Source organism: Chrysochloris asiatica, unplaced genomic scaffold (assembly GCF_000296735.1).
Source record: "Chrysochloris asiatica unplaced genomic scaffold, ChrAsi1.0 scaffold00068, whole genome shotgun sequence".
Classification (NCBI taxonomy): Eukaryota; Metazoa; Chordata; class Mammalia; order Afrosoricida; family Chrysochloridae; genus Chrysochloris; species Chrysochloris asiatica.
The window spans coordinates 4361653-4383963 of NW_006408586.1; the positions used below are offsets into that span (position 1 = coordinate 4361653).

The 22311-nt window shown below is 34.4% G+C and overlaps 1 protein-coding gene across 1 annotated transcript in view; it reads left to right on the forward strand.

The window, feature by feature from the left end:
* Positions 1-22311, forward strand: part of CADM2 (cell adhesion molecule 2) — a 535372-nt gene that overhangs the window by 400244 nt on the left and 112817 nt on the right. Inside the window, exon 8 of the mRNA XM_006864647.1 lies at positions 1783-1902. Within this exon, the coding sequence (XP_006864709.1) occupies positions 1783-1902 (120 nt within the window). The remainder of the gene's footprint in view (positions 1-1782; positions 1903-22311) is intronic.

The window sequence follows — 22311 nt, forward strand, 5'->3', positions numbered from 1 at the left end:
TGTTTCCTCCGGACAATATGTCCAAAGTAGGAGAGACGAAGTTTAGCCATCCTGGCCTCCAAGGAGCACTCTGGCTGCACTTCCTCCAAAACAGTTTGAACTGCAAGGTCAGCAGTTCAAAGGCACCAGCCTCTCCTCTGAAACCTTATACATGGTCACTAAGAGTCAGAACTGACTCAATGGCACGTAACAGCAAGAACAACATCAGAAAATAAGAAATCATTATATAAATTACAAACAGAAAGCATAGATATACAGGTAAATAATATTTATTTTCTTACAATGTTGTTCAAGTCGTGTCTATTTTATGATTATGGCAACAAGCTCCAGGTAATAATCATTTCCCCCAATGATTAATGCAGCACCATTGAATTTTCAGAAGGTTGTTTTCTTAAATTGACTGGCCAGGAAGCATTTTCCTCATTGAAAAACAGGTGTAAACATCAATACTCAAGATAAGAGAGTGATCCCATGCTGTTTTTTGATGTCTTCAGTGTAGAGAATTCAGCAGGTAAAGTCTGCAGATTGAGTGGGGCTATTTATCAGACGTAAAGAAGTAGAAAATTTTTGGTGTGACTCAAAGACTTTCACTGAGAGAATGACAGGAAACCTTTTAATAGCAATATAATCCATCAAATAGTCTGAATATATAGGGATTGTGTTGTAAACACGTGAAAGCAAAACCCAGCACAGTAATTATACATAATTTGTGAACCGTTTCTAATTTCCTCACTGTGTAAATTATATGCCTATCCATTTGAGACAAGATTTGACTCTGAGGTTCTGATAGCTTGACACTGGCTGTATTGTTTCATTGTTCTCTGGGCTGCTCTTCAGATTTTCAGCTGGTTCTGGGTAAAAGGCAAGTTTCAGCATTAAAATGCTAAGCTGTTCTTTCTGTTTATTTTTCCTCTGTACTTACATCTACTGTATTTATATCTACTGTAAACTTTCAGCAACTTTATCTAATCATGGATTAGAAGTTGAATATTATGGTTCAAGTTTATGCTCAATAAACTTTCTAGTTTAACCATATTAAAATGAATTGTGACTTTCAGAATACTTAGGTGTCATGCTAATTGACTCAAAACTTGTTAAAGACTCCTAGGTACTGCAAAATTAGTAGAAGGCATTGCCAGTTAATAAGGGTAAGAATTACAAGATTCTAAATTATGTATTAACATCATTTGTAAGAAATGAAGGCACAAATAATAATAGTAGCAATAATAATGGGCTTCTTTTTGTTTTTAAGTATTATTTTTATCTTATTTCCTATCCTTAAGTTTTTATAAAAGGAAAAGAAAAGGCATTTAACATTCATATTGTCATTCATTGTTAACATTCCTTTAATCTTATATAGTGGTGTTATTTGTGTTTGTTTCTGTATGTGTAATTCTTTCTTTCCTTCTCTCACAAAGCATGTCTTTTTGTTGTTGTTTTATCTACCTTTATTTGCTACTGCATGTAAAATATTTTAAATGGATCAATGAGTTAATGGATTCTTGTCATTTTAAGTTTCACTGTGAATATTATAAAGAACCTGCTTATATGCAAAGACTGCTCCACCTTTCTCTTTGCTTTGTGTTGGAGCATAAAAGAGAAGTGAAAACAAAAAATGACAGGAACAGGTGGTACAGTCAGTATTGTACCTATTAATTGGTTAAAGCCTATAAAGATTAAATCTAAATAAGATACATGTATTTACAGTTTGACTCATTCGTGTTTTTCTTTTGTTTGCATGGTACGATTTTGTTTTATATTTTGTTTTTTTCCACTCACCAGATGTTCCCAACACTTTGCTTCCCACTACTATCATCCCCTCCCTTACCACTGCAACAGTCACAACCTCTGTAGCCATAACAACCAGTCCAACCACATCTGCAACAACCAGCAGCAGAAGAGGTACAGTATGCTTCTTTGTTATGGCCTGGAAAACACATTAAATGAAGTTTTATAGGGCTTTTAAAAAGGGAAGACAAACTGAGAACCAATTTTACTTATAAGAATTTTCTCATTTAAATTAACATGAATTATCTTTATAGGAATAGAATAAGACAACTTGCAACTTTTGTTTTGTTTTTAGTGTCACTTAGTACTGTTATCAAAAATATTCCAGAATATAGGTAAAAATATATGGAAACTCTCCAAAGTTGAACACATCTTAAATGTAAACATGGAATACAGTTTTTATTTCATTTTGACAAAATGCAAAGAATATTTTCAAGATGCAGTGGTAACCTTTACTTTTTATGGGATGGGATCTAATTTAATGTTCCTGAGTTGTCATGCCTCTGCAACCAGATCAAAATCCCTACAGTGCTGAATTTGTTTTATAATTTACTTAATCCAGGGATCATTATAAATTATTCATCATGCAGAAATCTTATACACGCACACACACACACATATATAATTTGTTGTTGTTCTTAAGTGCTGTCCAGTCAGTCTGATCCATAGCGACCAAGTATAGGGTTTCCTAGGAGTGACTGGTGAGCTTGAACCACCGATCTTGTGGTTCAAAGTGGTCCAGCACACCAGTACTCACTCTTATTCACTATCTAATTCTCCATCTCTCTGTGAATGTATGTAGTATATATATATGACACTATGCACTATGTCATGATGTGGCACTTCAGAATAATGTACTGGTCTGTAAAATTGGGTTGAACCCAAAGATGAGCAGTTCAAACTTCACCATTCGCTCCTTGAAAACTCTATATGGGTTCACTATGAGTTGGAACTGATATGATGGCACTTAACAACAATAACATGTCATGGTGTGGCATTGGATCACATAGTTGGTTTGAACCACAAGTTTGGCAGTTCAAACCTACCAGTTACTCCTCAATACCCTATATAAGATCGCTATGAAGGAGCTCTGGTAGCATAGTGGTTACGAATCAGGCTGCGAATCTTAAGGTCAGCGGTTCGAAACTGCCAGCCGCTCCGAGGGAGAAAGATGAGGCTTTCTACTCCCGTAAAGATTTACACCCTCAGAAACCCTGTACAGGGTCGCTATGGGTTGGAACCGGCTCGACGGCACTTAACAACAACAACAACACGAGTTAGAATCAACTCTGTTGCACTTAAAAACAGCAACAATGTGATCCACTGAGTGCAGCTACTTATTATAAAACAGAATGTTCTAAAAGAGACATTCTACAGCTGGACAGAATTATAGGTCTTTATATAAGGAGCTCTGGTAGCGTAGTGGTTACGAATCGGGCTGCGAACCTTAAGGTCAGCGGTTCGAAACCACCAGTCGCTCCGCGGGAGAAAGATGAGGCTTTCTACTCCCGTAAAGATTTACAACACTCTTGGAAACCCTGTACAGGGTCGCTATGGGTCGGACCCGACTCGATGGCACTTAACAACAACAACAACAACAACAATATTCAGCCATGTAAGTAGTTTCTGGTATTAACTTATAAATACGTATTTTTACTTGAAGAAGAGCAGTCTTAAAGAAATTTAAGTTATTCTTAAGGGCAAAAGAAAGAATTACATTGTAGTTGAGGTGCATAAAAAGCACCCTAAGTAATTATTAAGCGTTAGTAGATCATAAGGAGTTCTGGTGTGGTGCTGTCGGTTAATGCACCAGACTGCAAAGCCGTTTGAACTGCAAGGTCGGCAGTTCAAGCTCACAAGCTGCTCCTCGGAAACTCTATACAGCGTCGCTATGGGTCGCAACCGACTCGACAGCACTTCATAACAACAACAGCAACAAAGTAGATCATGAAGAGGTAGAAAAAGCATTACAGAAAATTTTGCTTAAATTTTAATTTTAGCGTGTTGTTTGCAGTGAATTTCCCATAGTCATTTTGGCTATGTTAATATGTGTTATTCTGTGTAGCAAAGTGGTTATGAATTGGGCTGCTAACCTCTAGGTCAGCAGTTCGAAACTACCAGCTGTTCCACGGGAGAAAGATGAGGCTTTCTGCTTCCATACAGATTTACAGCTTCGGAAACCCTGTGCAGGGTGGCTATGAGTAGGAACCGACTCCATTGGTACTTAACAACAACAATATGTGTTAAACTTAACCATTAAACTTTAAAATTCATGGAGATTTGCTTAATATGTATTATTCAGTTTTAGCAAGATCATGTTTAACATTATTTCCTTCACTAATAAAGATATATTATTAGGTTATCTGTTTTCCTTGGGGATTTATTATTCCTGACAGTGAATTGAGTTGTAAATTCTGACTTAACTTTTATTATAATTTTTCTTCCCCAGTCCAAGAAAAAAACATTATGTTATCCCATGAATGTGAATTTTAAAAAAATCATGCCAAGTACTTATATGATGAACAAGATAGGTAATTTTATAAGTTTGCTGATGTCATAAATAAGAATTTCATAAAAAGTGCATTGCTTATTTTAGTATAACTGAACAGGCTTTAATTGAACTAAACCTACAAGCATGAAGAGTTTAAAGTCTTACTCATAACTATTTATATAAAAATTTGAGGACAAATATCATCAAAATGAAGCAAAAGGTGCAATATACTTTATTATATTACATGAAATAAAAGACATATGAAATTTTACTTTTCTTTGTTATTTTGCTCAAAGATTAGTACAAACAGAATTCAAATAAAATGTAATTATTGCTGCATACTAAAAATATGATAATATTAACTTTAAATGTACAAATAAAGCCTTTTGATGGAAAAGTAGGTAAGTGTACTGACTTTACACATACACACACATACACACACAAACACACACATCCACTTGTAACATGAAAGCCTAATAATTAGTTCTATCTCCAAAACTACTTTTCATCAAATATCTATTTTTATATACAATGGGTCAAGTCCTTAAATTATATGAATTGAATTTATTTGATCTAAAATAAGTAGCTATTCAAATGATGCACTTTCCCCAAAATAAATTATGTTTGTAATTTTTATTGAGTAATATCCATATTCCTTCTGAGAAGAACATACATACGTCTTTTGAAGCAAATGCTTAATATGTGTCCCCAGTATCCACCCATACACATGCACTTAGAAGGAGACAGAGATAATAAAGGAAAGAGATTTAGGAGGGGGTAGAAAAGAGAGATCATACAATAATAAGAGGAAAACTGTTCCATTTCAAAGTAGAACTAACAACAATGCTATATGTTTTTGTCTGTGGAACATATATGGAATTTCTCCTGTTGCATTTCAACCTTAATGTGAAATAGGAATCAATTTCCTATATGGTTAGGAAAACTTATTTACTTTTTCAGTTTTTCTTTTGTGAATTTTGTTCTTTGGATACTAAAGCTGCTTTAAAAAAATAATCTTTTTCTCAGATTAAAAAAACTCAAAGATACATACATACAAGTATGACTTCCTGTTGTTTACGTTGGGCCCATATTTTTCAAATGTTGCCAAACATTTGGAAATTTAAAATGTATTTTGTAAGTTAGGCAACTCAGATGAGCTCTTTTATAAGAAAAAGATTGTAGCATTAATATTAAATGGTAGGCAAATATCCAGTGTCCCTCCTATTTTAAAATGTTTTTTACTGTGGAAAATCATCAAGCTCTCCTCCATCACTAAAGCTCGATGTCATTCCATACTCCATATTTAGTGTAAGGATTCATTCACTTCACAAACATTGTTACGACTTTTAAACGCTATTGTGTGATATACCTTTACTTATAAATTGGAGCTCTTAGATAAAACTTTATTTTGAATAATATTCATTTATTAAAATTTAATAAAGACATTTAGAAATTATGGTTAAAAAAGGAATATGTTGTTGTTGTTGTTAAGTGCCGTCGAGTCGGTTCCAACCCATAGCGACCCTGTACAGGGTTTCCGAGGGTGTAAATCTTTACGGGAGTAGAAAACCTCATCTTTCTCCCGCGGAGCAGCTGGTAGTTTCGAACCGCTGACCTTAAGATTCACAGCCCGATTCGTAATCACGACGCTACCAGAGCTCCCTAAAATATTAAGAACTTATTGCCTTAGCAGAAAACTAAAGAGGATTTTTGTTTGCTTGTTTCAGCCTGCAATATTTCTTTCTAGTTTATTTTATCCTCCTATAGCATGCAATGAGACTCCTGTAGTGTGCTACTGTAGGATCAGTAATGTACTGTGAACCACAAAGTCTACCAGCTGCTCCCCAGAAACCCTCTATGGGGGTGCTATTAGTTGGAATAGATTCAGTGATATCTAACAATGATAAGACAATATCATAATACTATAAGTGGGTGTGATGGCTCCATACAATAAACACTGGGCTGCAATCTACAAGGTCAGCAGGTCGAACCCACCAACCAGCCCTTAGGAGAAAGATGAGGTTTTCTGCTACCACAGAAATTTAAAGTCTTGGAAACCCTATCTAGGATCACTATGAGTTCAAACTAAATCCAAAACATGTAACAACAATAATAATCATAGAATAAAGACACCCTGGTAGTGTAGTTTTTCATGTAGGGCTGCTAACCAAAGAATCAACTATTTGAATCCACCAGCTGCTCTGCAGGAGAGATTTGAGGCTTTCTGCTCCCCTAAATACTTATAGCCTTAGAAACCCTATATAGAATGAGTATGACTCTGAATTGACTCAATGGAACACCACCACCACCACCACCATTATGTTATAGGAACCCTGGAGGTGCTATGGGTTAGGAGTTGAACTGCAAGATTCATGGTTCAAACCCATCAGTCTTCACATAGGAGAAAATGAAACTGTCTGCTCCTCTAAAGATTTACAGTCTCAGAAATCCTATATAGTGTCAGTATGAGTTGGAGTGTTTAGCTTGTTTGTTTGTATCATCCCAAGGAGCTCTGGTAGCGTAGTGGTTACGAATCGGGCTGCGAACCTTAAGGTCAGCAGTTCGAAACTACCAGCCGCTCCGCGGGAGAAAGATGAGGCCTTCTACTCCCGTAAAGATTTACACCCTTGGAAACCCTGTACAGGGTCGCTATGAGTCGGAATTGACCTGACAGCACTTAACAACAACAACATAGTCTAAAATAAACTAAATGCATTTGGTTTTATTAAGTTTAAATGACATTTGCTTTAATTTCATAGCATATAACATGTATGAATGTTTTTAATAAATGAACATAATGGAGTTATTTCTCATACTTCCATTTAAACATTTTCATTGTTCACATTATTACTGAATTTTCCATTCTGTTATTTGATAAACTTCCAAGTTAACATAAATATAAAGAATTATGCTGTCGTTATCAAGTTACATGGAGTCAGTTCTGACTCACTGCAATTCTGTGTACAATAGACCTAAACACTGCCCCATCACATTTATTATGTTTGACACTTGTTTCAGTCACTGTGTCAATCCTTCTCATTGGGGGCCTTACTCTTTTTTGATGATTATCCACTTTACCAAGCATGATATCCTTTTCTAGGGATGGTTCCACATATCCAAAATATGTTTAAAGAAACCTTGTCATTTTGGCTATACTTTGCCCAAGGAAGACTTGTTTGTTTTCTGGTCCATGGTACTTTCAATATTCTTTGCTAACACCATAATTCAAATGCATCAATTCTTCTCTGGTTTTCCTTACTCACTGTCCAGCTTTCACATATATATGAAATTATTGAAAATACAATGACTTGGGTCAGGTGCACCTTAGTCCTCAAAGTAGCATCTTTGCTCTTTAAGTCTTTAAAGAAGTCTCTTATGCACCATTTTTACCCAATGCAAATTTGTCATTTGATTTCTTGTATACTGCTTCCATGAGTGTTGATTGTAGACCCAAGAAAAAATAAAATTATTGACAGCTTCAATCTTTTTTTCCCATTTATAGTGATGTTGTTTATTGATCAAATTGTGTGGATTTGTGTTTTTTATGCCAAGTTTTAATCCAGGCTGTGTTCTTTAGTATGGATTAAAACTCATTGTAAAGAAAATCTTCAACAACAAATGCTTCAAGTCCTCTTCACTTTCAGCAAGTAAGGTTGTATCATCTACATATCTCAGGTTGGTAATGAGCTTCCCTCCAATTCTGATGCCATGTTCTTCTTCATACAGTCCAGTTTCTCAGGTTATTTGTTCAGCATACAGATTGAATAAGTATGATGAAAGAATATAACCCTAGTACACACTTTTTCTCTTTTTAAACCAGGCAGTATCTCCCTGTTCTATTTAAACAACTTTTCCTTGTTCTACATAGGTTTCACATGAGGACAATTAAGTATTCTGGAATGCCCATTAATCGCAATGTTATCTATAATTTGTTACTATTTTCACAGGAACATAAGTAAAAATATTACTGGTATTCTCTGATTTCAGCCAAGATTCATCTGACATCAGTAATGATGTACCTGGTTCCAAGTCCTCTTCTGAATCTAGCTTGAATTTCTGGGAGCTCATTCAATGTACTGCTGTTTTGAATTACGTTCAGCAAAATTTTACTTGCATGTGATATTGATATTGCTCGATGATATCCATATTCTGTTTGATCACTTCTCTCTGGAATGGGCACAAATATGGAACTCTTCTAATCAGTTGGCCAAGTAAAGCTATCTTCCAAATGCCTTAGCATAGAGTAGTAGTGAGTTCTTCCAGCATAACATCAGTTTGTTGAAACATTTCAACTTGAAGTCCATCAATTCTTGGAGCCTTGTTTTTTGCTACTCCCTTCAGTGCAGTCTGGTTTCTTCCTTTAATTCAATATCACTTATTCTTGATTATATCTTATCTCTTGAAATCATTGTACATCAACTGATTATTTTTGATACAGTAACTTTGTATATTCCTTCCTCCATTGTACACTATTTTTCTCATGCAATCCTTCAATATTTCACTTTGAGGCTTGAATATTTTCTTCAGTTCTTTTAGCTTGAGAAGTGCTGAATTTGTTCATTATTTTTGGTTTTCTAACACTAGGTCTTTGCACATTTCGTTGTAATACTTTATTTTGTCTTCTTGAGCCAAAATTTGAAATCTTCTATTCAGCTCTTTTACTTCATCATTCCCTTCATGTACTATAGTTACTCTACATTTAGGAGTCCTGGTATGGCTCTTTAGGATAAACACTGGACTACTAACATCAAGATTCAAACTCACAAGCCACTCCTCAGAAACCCCATATGGGGTCTCTATGAATCAGAACTGACCCCAAGGCACTGAGCAACAACAATTCTACATTCAAGACAAAGTGTCAAAATCTCTTCTGAAATCCGCATTGTTATTTTCTTCCTTTTCTATGTTTTTGAAGACCTATTACTTTTCATTTCTATCATTTCTGTCACTAACGTCAAATTGTCCAGCTGTGGATCCTACCTCTTTGTTTCTAACTTTTGAATTCTAATTACCGGTAATTATCAATGCATCTTGATTGCATATTTAATCAATTTCAGGCTGAAGAATTTGATAAAATTCTTCAATATCATAGTTGATGCATAAATCTAAATAATAGGTATGTTAATTTGTCTTCCTTGTAGGCATATAGATACTATACCATCACAGAAAGCATTTTATTTCAAGATGGTTGGTCGGTTGGTTATGTGCCATGGAGTCAGTTCCAATTCATAGTGAAACTTTATAGTGTTTCTGAAGATGTAAATCTTTACTGGAGCAGAAAGCCTCATATTTCTTCCACAGAATAGCTGGTAGTAGCAAACTGCTGACCTTGAAGTTAGCATCCAGACTCGTAACCACTAAGTTACCAGAGCTCTTTTGCTTCAAGATAGATTTTGTATTTTTTTTGTGGTGGGGGTTTGGGGGGTTTGGGGGGTGGGGGTGGAGGGGGGACAATGAATAAGATGACATTCCTCTTCAATTTTTCATTCAATTTGGATTAGTGAATCATATGATTATCAGATTCAAAATGCCCAAAACCAGTCCACTTCAGCTCAATAATTGCTATGATATTGATAAAAATGTGTTAAATTTCATTTTTGATGACTTCCAATTTTCCTGGATTCATACTTCATACATTCTCATTATCAAGGGATGTCTGTGGCTGTTTATTTTCATTTTGAATAATTCCCCATCAGCAAATGAAGATCCTGAAACCTTTGTTCCCTCCATGTTATTAAGTTTATAGGTTAAGAGTTGGACTGCTTGCTTGCAAAGAGATCAGTTAGAATATAACAGCCACTCCTTGGGAGAAAAAGGAGGCTTTCTGCTCCCATAAAGATTGATAGCCTCAGAAATCCTGTACTAGGTCACTATTAGTTAGAAATGACTCCATGGCACATGAGCACTACTACCTACTTTGTCATACTTAGTCAATATAGTCATATTTTGAGTGCCTTGTAATATGAAGGACTCAACTACTGACATTATATCAGAGAGTGTTTCACTGTTATTCATAAGGATTTAGAGACGAATCCCTCAGAGCTGAACTGCCGATCCTTTCTTCCTACTCTGTCGTTAGAAAGTTCTGCCAAAACCTGTTTACCAGTGGCATGGCTTCCAGCATCACAGCAACAGACAAGGCTACATGGTATGCCAAACAAAATAATTATAGCTGTTTCTATATTGGAAATCAAGGAAAAATGAAGCAAAATTAAACTGGTCAAAAAAAGTACTTAAATTTTCAAATTTATAACATTGACAATGTGCATGTCTCTTAACTTAATCTTTAAAATCATCCCTATTTTGGAGAAGAAGTTTTTCAACCATATGGCAGAAAATTCAGTCAGTTAGCAATATCCTGTTATATAAGCACTCATCTGTTAACTGTTCATCAGTTCAAACCCACCAGTTATCTAGTTGAAAAAAAAAACTAAGGCTGTCTTCTTCCATTAAGATTTACAGTCTCAGAAACCTTAAGAAAGTTTTAGTCTGTCTTATAGGAACACTACAAGCAAGAATCAATTTGATAGCAGAGGGTTCTTTATCATATACAAGGAAGAGTCCTGATTGTGCAGTGGTTAAGTGCTTGGCTGCTAACCAAAAGATAAGTGCTTCTAAATCACCAGTCTTTCCACAGGAAAAAGGTGATAGAAATGTGCTGACAGAAATGGCAAAAAGATATAATCTATATGATATAATCTCTTGTCGAGGTCCTATGTCGGGGTCCCGCCTCTACAAGGAAGTGTGGGTGTCACGAAGGAGGGAGATCTGCTGGCGAAAGTGATAAAGAAAGAGAGAGACAAAATATATACAAAAAAGACAGACACACAGATATGATGCAAGCTGGCAGGTAGACAGATCTGCAAACATTTTGCCTAGCATTGCACAGCATTGCCTGAAGAACTTACTCTACCTCAGCCTTTTATTCTCTTTTTTAGGGAGGGATTTGTTACAAAGGAAGGATGTAATTCACTCAGGGATAATGTCACAAAGGGAGGATGTGATTAAGACAGGATTTTTGATTAATCAGTCAAAACAGGACATAATGATTCACAGGAACAACTTTTAAGATATTTTCATAGTTTTTCTTAACAATCTAACATTTTTATTTTTACAGAAAAAAAGGTTCAATCAAGCTGTTATATATTAACTTTTAGGCTTAAATGATCTAGAGTAGAAACGTGCGGTTTCTTAAGGATACATAACATAAAGCAAGGTTCCTGAAAGGAGCCAAAGTGTCTCTGTACACTTTGCAAACTTTTGTTTGTGAGCAAGATCTCAGGCACCGTGCTTCATTTATCTATACCTAAAATGCTACATTGTTCTTAATATTCCTATATACTTTCAGGAGGAAGGAGAGCATCTGGGTTAAATTGATTATATTCAGAGGTGGTTTAATGGGGCTGCCACTGATCAACCCAGGGTCTGCGTATGCTGTCCCCAGCGATCTCTCTCTTCATGCAAAGTGTCTATTAAAATATTCCATTCCTTTCCATGTATCAGTTGACTTTCATAAAAATTACACCCTTGGAAACTCTGTGGCAGTTTTACTGTCTTATAGAATCAGTATGATTAAGAATTGACTACAATGCAATGGGTTTAAGGGTTTAGTTGTTAATATACAAAGGTTTGTTAAGCACAGAGAAACAAAGCAACATGAATAGACATCACCAAAATGGAGAATAAGTGAGTCCTGGTAGCATCTTTGGTTATAAATATTGATTTTTCTGTTTACAAGCTTTTTGATATTGGACAGTGACCCAAAGTAGCCTCATAATCCTCAGCTTGTTCATCAGAAAAAAATTAGAAATAATAAAAACACTTAATAACCAAGGTTATTTTGAGAATTGGATATTATCTAAAGATTCACTAAGTATATGACAAGAATATTACTCAGTGTATGTTGTAAAATAAGCATTTGCATGTAGTTGCACCATACAGTGAATAAAATAATAGATTTTTTAATATGTCATGATTGTTTTAACTCATGAAAAATTATTTATGTTAGTACAATGATTGCTTTTTAATTTCAATCTTTGTTATCAATTATATGAAGACAAATATTAGATGGAAGTCATAGATTATATGGAACAAACACATTTCTCTAGCATATATACATACACATACATTCATTGAAACCTGACAACAGTTCACAATGTTTCCATTGAGCTTCTAGTATTCATTATCCATTTCATATATATGAACATTTTATAGATCTTGTAAATTTTTTCCATTACAAAAGATCATTGCCAAAACAATTTTAGTTTGTACTTTGGGAAACTGCAGTTTTTGTCTACTGGCCTGACTAACCCTGTCATTCAGAAGGGCATGTGCAGCATTTATTATCATTGTTATTATTTTTTTACATCACTTTGACAACTTCTAAGGAGTTAAAGGTGATCCATTATGAGATAGTTCAGAATCACCTGATATGATTTCTGGTATTAACATATACATTATTTTAATATGACTTTCTTAATTTGAAAGCACTTATAATTTTTACATAATATAATTTTAGTTTCATAATAATTATATAACAACTAGGAATCTACAGTAGCACCTTCATTTCACAAGAATACCAAGGTATTGAACATTTAGCCGATGTGCAAGAGTACGTCAGGAAGTATTGTTTTTCTGGTTCCAGTTCAAACATGCATAAATGTATTCCAAACAAAACATGACTCTGGGATCAGTAGATGGCTGCACACAACTTCTATCAGTAATACACTTGTCTTGATCTCATTAGGGTGTTCTCAAATAAAGTTCAGTTGAACAGTGGCCTCTGGGGGGATCTGCTGAACCAATTAAATTGAAGGCAGAGAGGTTAGCTCAAAAGGTTATTCTGTATTGTTTTCTTTTGTATGCCAAGGAAGTAATCTTGATAGATCTTCTCAAAAGACACAGGAAGATTACAGGGGTTTATTAGGAAGCTATTTGAAGAAAATGGAAAACTGCATTGGTGAGAATAAAGTCAAGAAATTTGTGGTGAAATTTTTTTGCCCTTCACAACAATGCCTTTACTCATCCTTCCAGGGTAGTAAGGTCTACCCTATGAGAATTTTAAAGGGAAATATTACCCCATTCACCCAATACTCCTGCTCTTGCCCCATTGGCCTTTTTTTTTTTTGTTGTTGTTGTTTGTTTCCAAAACTCAAAGAGCATTTAAAAAGCATATGACTTGGGTCTCTTCAAGAATGCCCAAACCATTATTTTGATGTGGTTTGAATTGAAGAGCACAGGATTCTTCTGGAAAAAATCAGAGAGATAGAAACATTCCCTTCAGAAGTGTATAGAGTTAGATGGAGTATATGTTATAAAACAACAGCTTCATATTTTTCAAAGAGAGGTTTCTCTGATTTTGCAGCAATGCTTTTTGATTTACCCTTGTATATGGGAATTATCTAATTAGGATTTATAACTAAAACTCTTATAGTGACAAGACATAGTCTTCTTTGGAAGACTGTTTAAACTCTTAATATATACATATATTTCTGTTGTTACTAAGTGCTGTTGAGTGGGTTCCGACTAATAGCGACCCTGTGTAGGGTTTCCGAGGAGTAGCTGATGAATTTGAACCACCAAATATTCTATTCAAATCGACTTTCTAGTCTAGCACATTAATCTACAGCTGCTAACCACAAGACCAGAAGTTTGATCACACCAACTACTATGTGGAAGAAAAATGAGTCTTTTTGCTACCAAAAATATTTCAGCCTCAGAAATACTATACAGGGTCACTATGAGTTGGAAGCAACTTGATGCCACACAACCATCACTCACTATCACTACAATGAATTTTATTTCATAATGGCACAGCAAAATAAAAGCAAGGTATTTTTTGAAAAGAAAAAATAAAACATCAAATTATACAAGACTACAATACTGACTAAATTTACACAAATTGAATATGGAAAATCAAGTTTTCACACACTAATTGCACACTGATTTTGTTGCATATGCTAAACATTGAAATATCAAGTCAGATATTCAGAATAATTAATATACAATAAAATGAATTTTATCACATGATTAGAATGAAAGTAACTCCCCAATATAGAAAATAAAGGCTGTGACTTTTAATCAATAAACTGTCATTCCTTTGTAAAATTATTTTAATCATAAACCCTAATTATTTAAATGTACAAAACTCTTAGAGGTCTGTTTGACGAAAATATATTCTAAAGCATTGATTTCTAAAAGATCTTAATAAATTATTGTTTTACTTATTAGGCTTTGATGTGATCTTTAGTAGCTCATAAAATTTTTGTACACATGAAAATGAGTTATATCACCTTAAACCAAAATGTATTTAACTGTTTACTATTTGCCAGCATAGAGAGATTTCTATGGAACTGGGAAACTCCACTTATATTTAATATGGGCATTTTTAATGGACCACAAGTGGCTAAAACGTTGATTATGACATAGCGTTATTTATATGAAAGCTTCTTAACCTTAACCATCATTCATTTCTGTCTTCACAATTAAGGTAAAATAAGCAGAAACACACGCACATATATAAATCAACTACTGTCTGAGGGCATTTATTTAATTAAATCAGATTAAAAAGCAACAATGATCTGGTTGGTCCTCCTTTTCTATATATGGACAGGAACACCTGTGAACTTGTATTATAGTCACATTTATTCATGAGTCCCTCTTCCTCTGTTTTTGGTTTAGATACTCAAACAAATAGAATATATGAAGAAATATTTATCAGAATAAATGAAAAGGAAATAACTGAAAAAGAATGAATGGAGTATAAAATCATTATAGCACTAAGTTCATTACTACAAATACACACAGAGTGTTCGGAATTGTAGAATATATCATCTTGACAGAGTTAAATTCTAAAGTATGTAAATCAAGAAATTGTTTATGAGCTTGTATTATGAGTGTTCAGCTATTTAAAATGTTTCTGATTTTATTGGTGGTGATAAAACACAATTTTCATGGTTTTGTAAGCTTTTAAAAATAAGTGTCAATATGTTGTTGTTGTTTTTTCACTAGACAAAAATTAAGTAATAATGCCATATCCAGATGGTCCATATAGAGAAATCTGCTCATCTTCAAAAAGACAGTTTTTTTTTATATTTAGGCTATAAACGTAACTAAATTGCCATTGTTGTTGCTGTTGGCGTGTGCCGTGGAATTGGTTCCGATTCGTAGTGGAACTGTTAACCCTGTGCTTAGCAGTCCAGGGCTTATCCAACAGTGTCATAAGAAGGTTCACATTGCCATTGTTGTTAAATACCGTGGAGTCTGTTCCAACTCATGGTGACCCTGCACAGGATTTCCGAGGCTGCAAATCTTTATGGGAGCAGAAAGCCTCATCTTTCTCCAGCGGAATAGCTGGTAGTTTCGAACTGCCGACCTTGAGGTTAGCAGCCCTATTTGTAACCACTACGCTACCACAGCTCCTTACATTGCCATTAGTCTTCAAATATATATAATATATGAGGTTTCTGCAATGTATGAAATGTAGTGTATAATGAAATCAAGACACTAGAAATGCTTTCACTTGGAAAGAGCAATAAATATGGGGTATTGTTGTGATACTGTAGGGTAAGCACTGGACTACTAACTGCAAAATGGGCAGTTCTAACCACCAGCTGTTCCTCGGAATCTTAATGTAGGGTTGCTGTGAGTCAGAACCCAGTGGATAGCACTTAAAAATAGTTGAAAATACTTAAAACCTTGTTTTACGTTCCAACCATGTGTTAAGGCTGAGTGGTATGGTTAGAGTAGATGAGAGTGGGTAAGAATGTTGGCTGGGGTTCCTGATACTCAGTCATTCAAGTTATTAAAAAATATCATGGAATACTTAAGTTATTATTTTTATTCTATTTAATCTTACTTGGAAGAATTCTTATCCCTGATTATATATTTCCACAACAAAATAAAGGATTTACCTTCGACATGTATGAAGTTGAACTCTGACAAGTATTAAAAATGATTAATATTTACCTTTTTCAGCATTTGGAAAGTATCTGAAGAATTACTTATATTTCTTTTCAATACCAGCTATTAAGGGAAGCAGAACCCTTATGCTCTATTCTATTTTTAAAGGGCACTCTTGTGGCTCCTGCAATTTAAAACAGCAAACATTCTCAGGAGTTTCATTTTAAGCTTGTTTATATTTTTTTCAGTTTAGATCAATTTGAACAGAAATCTTATTCCTTTATAGTTTATATTTATTTTAAATAAATAGTGTTACTAATATTGTTTTTGCCTACATAAGTTTAGGAATGTTTTAATCAATATCATACCAATAATCCTTGATTTAATATAATCTAATAATATATGGAGATTTCATGTAGAATAGTCTCCAAGAAAGATAATGAAAATGTTCCTAGTAGATTATGTACCATTGCATTAAACTCATTTTTACACAATTAGGCAAATGCATATAATTATTAAGTTAACCATGATTATTTTAGTCCAGAAAGCACATTGCTTATAAAATATCAAAACTAAAGTGAGTTCTTCATATTGGGCTGATAACTAGTTTTATATTTTATGTTTTAAAAGCACAGCCTAAATATACGTATAAGTGCATTTCCAGAAAATCTTAAAATCATTTTAAAAATAATTAATAAATGAAACGGGTTGTATCTTTCATACTAACCAAAGAATTAAATTTATGAGCTGTGCTTTTGAAGTTGAAAAGATTGCTGGCACTGTCTTTGCTTCTTTGACACTCCACTTGAAACACAGTTAATAACCTTCTGTGTAAGCTTGGTGAAACACCGAATTGATACTAATTATACCAACTTTGGGATAGAAGGTGACCTTGACTTCTGTTGAAACTTTCAGCCTGGACAATAAATAAGAGCAAATGCCACAAAGCATGACTTCTGAGAAGAGTCTAATATAATCTATTAATTTAGGGGGAGTTCATGGAATTCCAATAAGTGTTCAGATGATTGTAATATTTTAAAACATCTCTTGCTTCAATAATGCAGCAGTTTCTTATTTCTCTAGATTTTAAGTAATCCCCCATTAGCTTTCTCTACTCATTTAAATTAAGCTGTGGCCAGAAAATTAAAAGCGACTTGAAGCAAAGGGTGTGCTAGGCAAAAGCACAGATTTTTTTGAGTGGTTTGTGAAATAAGTACATAATGTTATAGTTTTAGTATCAGAATTGCTTACTCTGAGACTGTGATAAAACTGAGTCAAATAAACAAATATCTATAAAATGATTAAGAAAAATAAATAAGATGAAGCAATTGTCCCAGTATAGGCTAAAGTTACTGCAAAACACCTGTCAAGACCAATGATGTAGTTTTGCAGTTAAAAATTTGAATTCCTTAGTGTTAAAAAACAAAAGGTCGATAAAATTACTATAAATACTAACTGGGATGAGTAAGAGTAGAAATTAAACTTCTTCACTAATATTGTTTAAAGGATTGCATTAGTGTAAAGGGAATTTTGTTTAAGGTGTTCAATATAATAAATAGAAATACCCAATATAAGTCAAGTTATTTTTCAACTTAGAGAAAAGAGATCAATTCAAACTTTCCCAGGACTAATTTATTATTTAGGAAAGAGTGCTGAGCATTGAGTGTTTAAATGGAAAAGGGAAGCCAATTTTTAGCTAGCATGAGAAATTATTTTGGATATATCAAAAAACATAATTTTTCAAAACCATTTGAACCAAATGTAAGGACCAACTTCCATAATAGATAAGCATGAAGTATCATGCTTATCTATTATGGAACCTGGTCCTTAAATAGTCCTTGTGTGGTGCTGTGGATTAATGAACTGGACTGCAAAGTCCATTTGAACTGCAAGGTTGGTGGTTCAAACTCACCAGCTACTTCTCAGAAACCCTATAGAGGGTTCCTATGGTTCAGAACTGACTCAACAGCACTTAGCAATAACAGTACTCTACAGTACTGTATTTAAATGGACACATTATAATACTTTCTCTCTATATATTTTACTCCTACAGTCATATTTTAAAAATATTACTGGTAAACTCCTCCTACCTCCTCCACCTCCCCAATTTAGACAGAGTGTTATTCAGGATGTCAGCAAGGATCTAAATGGTAGCCTCAAAAGTAAGTAATCTTGGTATTAAATAAGGTATAGGAAGAACTTGGGAAATATACAAGAGATGGAGAAGTGCATTAGAACTAGTAATAGTAAGATGGTTTTACCACCTGCAAACCTCAAGGTCAGCAGTTTGAAACTACCAGCCGCTCTACGGGAGAAAGATGAGGCTTTCTGCTCCCGTAAACATTTACAACCTCGGAAACCCTGTACAGGGTCGCTATGGGTCAGAACCGACTCGATGGCACTTAACAACAACAAATACCTTAAGGACCAAAGAAAATGAGCAGGGTTATTTTAGTTAAGAGAACAATTGGAGCCAGAAAAGGGGCAGCTTGATTAATCAGAGGATATTGTCCATACCAAGCTCTGGTAGCTTAGTGGTTACAAATCCACCCGCTAATCTCAAGGTCAGTAGTTCTAAACTACCAGCGGTTCCACAGGAGAAAGATGAGACTTTCTGCTCTCATAAAGATTTACAGCCTCAAAAACCCTATGGAGGGTTGCTATGAGTTGGAACACATAACCACCACCACCATAGTCCATACCAGAACCTCAACTAGGTGGGGACATTTTGGAAAGAGAGATTAAACACTGGTCTGTGGTAGTTTCCTACCTTCCATTGACTGCAGCCAGCTTGAAATCAGAGGTCAAGGAATCTGATAAAGTTGTGCAGACAAGTCAGCCTCCTAAAGCACATAGTAGGCAAAAGTTATAGAGAATAGATTGGGAAGCAACTGGACAATGAACAGCATAGGTGTGTGCTTGAGATATAACATCTAATTTGGTCACTCAGGGTATTTATATTTTAGGTTTTATTTTAATATTGGATTTCTCCCATAGGTAGATATATTACAAGTGTCTGCTGGACAACTTGTAATAGATGCTAGTGGTGATGATACAAATGGTAGAATTCTCAATTCACTTTAATATAGAATTTCCTTTTCTAGGCTACAACTAGGAAGAAAAAAAAAAAACACCATAGAGGACAGAGGAAAGATTATGAAATTTGGTAGGACTGGCTTTGTTATTAGATTAAATAAATCTAGAAATCTAATTTTCCACTTGGACAACCCACTTTCCAAGAATATACTGTTTTGAATCTTAAAAGGAGTACTAAGTTTTCTCATTTAAAATATTCTCATATGTACTTGGTACTTGTATAGATGGAAACTATTTCTTTTTATTTGAGTTAAATGGTTTGCAAATCTCAGTTGCAAAAGAGGAAAGCTCTAAAAATGAGCTAGCAGTAAGTTAATAATAAACTGATATGGATAGATCCTATTAATTTTCTATTAAAGGAATTTTAGTGTCACAAAGACAAATAATTTTTAGTCCTGAGATAATAGCTTTTCTGAAAAGAAAGTCATTTTCTAGAAAGAAGATCTTAGTCTTTAATATCTAGCATGATTTATCTGCCTTTGAAGTTTTTAAAGTATGAATATATTATTAATTCAGTTAAGTTGACAGATAAACATATAAAATAAAACAATTTAGCTTGCTTTCATATTATAGTATGTCTGTTTTTCTGTGTTGCAGTTTGTGTCCCTTGACATTTTACCACTCATAGGCCAAAAAGTTTTATTCAGAATGGGGTTTTAGAATAATTTATATAAAGGTATTTCTCCATATCCTGTCAATTTTTCAGTCCTAAGAGTTAGCTGGAAATTGAACACTGCATTCTGTAATCTTTTCAGAACTGAAAATCAAATCCCTCATTTCTTGCTCTTCATCCTACCAGGTTAAATCCAAATACGTTCAACCTTAAATTCAAGTCTACCAAAACACATATGCCAGTATAAAGACAGCCTATCAATTTCTTCATTTGTACTGTTTCGTATTTGTTTCTAATTACTCAATTTAATATTTAGTGACATATCAATGTAGGCTTTTTCTTTACTAATTTATCAATGTGTGTTTTTTTATGGTAAGTTTAAAATGATAGACATTTTTAATCAAACATAAATGAGTAGTATTCAGCACTATCTGATTTTGTAATTATTCTTTCACTCGGTTAACAATGAATATTATATATGGAATTACTATTAGACCATGAAAATAATTACCGAAAGATAATATTTCGATTATCAACCTGAAATGGCTTATGTGCATGTGATTTAAAACAAATCCACTCATCCCTCTAACCTCTTTGGGCTATGTGAAACCAAAGATTTTTTCAATTATTTCATACTGTGAAATATGACCCAAATATTTGACTCCCCTTTCAGGAGTCCGGGTGTGGTGCTCTGGGCTAATGTACTGGACTCAGTTTGAACCACAAGGTTGGTCATACAAGCTCACCATTCACTACTGAGAAACCCTATACAAAGTCACTATAAATTGGAACTGACTCAACAGCACATAACAACAACATCAGGATGTCAGGGAGTGGCTCACTTTCTCTTGATTTTCAAACAAAGAGTGTCAATAAAATTCCTTTGTCATTTGAAATAAATTGACTCATTTTCTCAATAAAGCTCCATGATCCCTATACATTTTTAAGATGAATATTTTGAAAAGATCAAACATGAATGATTAGACTCTAACCACAATGATACCCACAATGTCCATGACCCCTCTGTTAGTTTGTTATACTGTAGTAGATTGTATTTTGCTATAATGTCAGAAGCTATGCCACCAATATTAATACCAACAGGGTCAGCCATGATGGACAGGTTTCAGTGGAACTTCCAAACTCAGACAGACTAAGAAGGAGAGGTAGATAATTTCTAAATGGCTAGATGCTGAAAACCTTAGGAATAGCAGTGGAATTTTGTCAGATATAGTGCCAGAAAATGAATCTCTAAGGTTGTAAGGTACTCATATATGACTGGGGAGGAGCTACCTTCTCAAAATAGAGTTGACCTTATGAGTGTGAATGGAGCAAAGCTTTCAAGACATTTATTTGCTGATTGCTCACAACTTAAAATGAGGAGAAACAAAAGCAAACATTCATTAATAGCTGGAACTTGGAATGTACAAAATGTGAATGTAGGAAAATTGGAAGCTGTTAAAAGTGAAATGGAACATATGAAGGTCAAAAAACAGTGAGCTGAAATGGACAGGTCCTGGCCATTTTGAATTAGATAACCATTATTTAATATGCTGGCAATGACAAATTAAAGTGGAACAGTGGCACATTCATCATCAAAAAGACTATTTCAAGTTTTCCTTTGAAGTACAATTCTGTCTGTGATAGTATAAATTTCATAAACCTATGAGGAAGACCAGTTAATACCACTATCATTCAAATTTGCACATCAACTACTAAAGCCAATGATGAAATTAAAGAATTCTACCAGTTTCTTCATGGAGTACAGTGGCTCAATATGATAAGCACTGGACTGTGAACTACAAGGTGTTTGGTTCGAGCCTGCCTACTACTTCTTGAGAGAAAGATGAGATTTTCTGCTCCTGCAAAGATGTAAAAGCCTTGGAAACCCTAAACAGGTTACCTATGAGTTGGAACTAACTTAATGACATTTAACAACAACAACAACAAAACAGACTTCTTCAGTTTGTCAAACATGCAGTCAAGATGTACTGATTATTACTGGTGATTGTCATAATAGGTTATTGAACTGTTATTGTCATAACAGTTAGAAATGAAAAGGAAGGATAGGTTGTTTCTGTCAATCTTGATGACAGAAATGATACTGAAGATCACATGATAGAATTGTGCAGGACCAATGACTTATTCAATGTGAATACCTGTTTTCAATAAGAATTATTTATACAAGTGAACTGCACAAGATGGAATAAACATGAATCAAATCAACTACATCTGTGGAGATCATCAGCCAAAACAAGGCCAGGGAACCAACTGTGGCATAGACCATCAATTGCTCAAATATAAGTTCAGACTTGGTGGTGGTTGTATGCCATCAAGTCAGATACTGTATAGGGTTTTTGAGACTGTAAATCTTTACGGAGCAAAAGTCTTATCTTTCTTCTGTAGAGTAGCTGATAGATTCGAA